This window comes from Penaeus monodon, chromosome 13, assembly GCF_015228065.2.
Source record: "Penaeus monodon isolate SGIC_2016 chromosome 13, NSTDA_Pmon_1, whole genome shotgun sequence".
NCBI classification, from domain to species: Eukaryota; Metazoa; Arthropoda; class Malacostraca; order Decapoda; family Penaeidae; genus Penaeus; species Penaeus monodon.
The window spans coordinates 3,824,178-3,826,677 of NC_051398.1; the positions used below are offsets into that span (position 1 = coordinate 3,824,178).

Below are 2,500 nucleotides of genomic sequence, written 5' to 3' on the forward strand. Positions count from 1 at the left end.
TTCGATAGATGGTAGATACGGTCTGATAGATGGTAGATACGGTCCGATAGATGGTAGATACGGTCCGATAGATGGCAAGAACATGAACGTTGTTATTACATAAATAAATTGTTTTTTTTTTTTCATTCGTTAACAAAACCAATAACAAAGAAAGCAATTTACCCAAGAAGATAAATATAAGAAAGGACAAAAAACATACATAGTAATACAAACAATTCTATGTTAACACACGACCACACACACACACACACACACTACACACACATAAATAATTTTATTATATTATATATATATTATATATAATCATATATATATAATTTTTATCTATTTTTTTTATTTTTTATTTTTTTTTTTAAAGCTAAAAAAATCGAACAAAGCTGGAACTGTTACACTTAACATTAATAACTCTATCTCGAAAACAAGTCCCTTCACTCTGTAAAACAGACATAAAAGCCAGATCGCACACACGTCGAAGAACAGAACACGTGTCAAACGTGTTCCGAATCCTATCTCGAACGCACAGATAAACTACGACCCTTCTTGTCTCGGTTTGATGGGGGATTCGAAGCTTCATTCACGACGCGCTACGTTTGACCGCGACTTGTACTTGTTACCAGAGCTACTTGCCACTTTCCAAACTGCTTTATTGTTTATTATTATTATTATTATTTTATTTTATTATTATCATTATCATTATCATTATGATCAGTATTATTATAATTACTATCGTTCTTATCATCATTATTATATTTATTAGTATTATCACTATTATCATCATCATCTTCATCATTAACATTGTTATCCTTATTATTATCATTGCTATTATATCTATGGAGACCGGAAGATGGTAGATGCGGTCCAATAGATGGTAGATACGGTCCGATAGATGGTAGATACGGTCCGATAGATGGTAGATACGGTCCGATAGATGGTAGATACGGTCCGATAGATAGTAGATACGGTCTGATAGATGATAGATACGGTTCGATAGATGGTAGATACGGTCTGATAGATACGAGTACAATCAATAGAGGTAAAGGGGTTGTGTCGGGGTGTGGTTATCCTAAAGGTAGTCAGTGTGTTGTCGTCCGATAGATGGATACGGTCTAATTAGATGAGTCGATTGGTATATCATAGATTGTAAACTGATGTATACTTCCATTATATTACGGTGATAGATGTTTTATCTCATGAAATTATCATAAGTGGTTAAATTGCTTTGGGTAACCTACGTAGTCAGTTTTGTTTGAATATGATATAATAATAAATAATGCTAATGATGTCATATTTCTCATATTACATTATATGCTATTATCAGAATTATATCTGAAACAATCTGATACTGATTTTATGTTTACATGAGAACTTTCTGGGAAAAAAAGAATAAATTTCCATTTTCCTCATATTAATTAACGTAAGTAGACTGAACCAAATTTCTTGTCGTTTTATGATTTCGAAACTATCTTAAATATGTAAGGAATTGAATTTATATGTTTTGCGTGTAGATGGATATATCTATTGGGATGTGAATTTTATTTTTAGGTTATCATACTGATTATTTTTCTATTATTTCGCACGGAAGCGACATTATGTCTTTGTGCTTAAATAAAATGAAGCAGTTTTTAGCCTATTTGTTGAGAATATATGTACCCCGCGATATCATTGACTATATTATAAATATATATACACCATCCGCAAAGTTCCGAGCAGCCGTAATAGTAATAGTAGAGTAAGTTGTCATCTTTTGAAGTCTCCATTATTTAAACAGAATAAAATGCACCGCCAAGCACATGGCCGTACGTATGGTTTCATTACTATTCGACTTCTTATCATATCGCTTTTGCTACTGGTTCTTAATAAAACACTTTTGGGTGTGCATTTTTCACAGGTACGGGATTTATTGGAATTGTAATGTTATCTCTCTTTATGAAACGTTTTGGTCGCAAGGATAACTAGTTTTCCTGACTGAGAATTAACACCTGACCGAAAATTAATGAAACGCCGTAAACAATCACTCTATCTCGCGGAGTATGGACGCTAGAAATTATCGATCAGTTCGCTAGAATTCGTCGGTAGATGGCGCGCGCAAGAGGGATTCGGGAGCCTATGGAGAATCCAACACTAACTTCCCACGCCTATTGTCGATCCGGATCCCACTTCATAGCCGCGGATGCCATTATACCGTTGCGTTTTCGTCACATTCCTCGGTATGTGCCCAGAGACGGTCGGAGTTTGACAGGTGTTCCGGACTCTGTAAATACCTCATTCAGTTGTCCATTCCCTTTGGTTTGGAAGTGACGGACGTGATACCTCTCCCGTGCAAATTATCCATTTGGCGGGTTTAAGGTACTATGAGTGTATTAACTGCTGATTTAAGTAAAAAAAAGGGAGTCATGAGGACGGTAAAATCAAGAAAGGATGTCAATTCCTACGATATGGGTGAGTGTTAAAAAATGAATTCCGGATTTCTGGAAATTATAATTCTTGTCAGGTATTAAAA

The 2,500-nt window shown here is 34.8% G+C and overlaps 1 protein-coding gene across 1 annotated transcript in view; it reads left to right on the top strand.

Annotated features, from left to right (window-relative positions):
* Window positions 1–2,218: 2,218 nt before the first annotated feature.
* Window positions 2,219–2,500, top strand: part of LOC119580039 (protein unc-119 homolog B-like) — a gene marked incomplete at its 3' end in the record, with an annotated part of 108,420 nt that continues 108,138 nt past the window's right edge. The window contains 1 exon segment of the mRNA XM_037927929.1: window positions 2,219–2,439. Coding sequence (XP_037783857.1) covers window positions 2,352–2,439 — 88 coding nt within the window.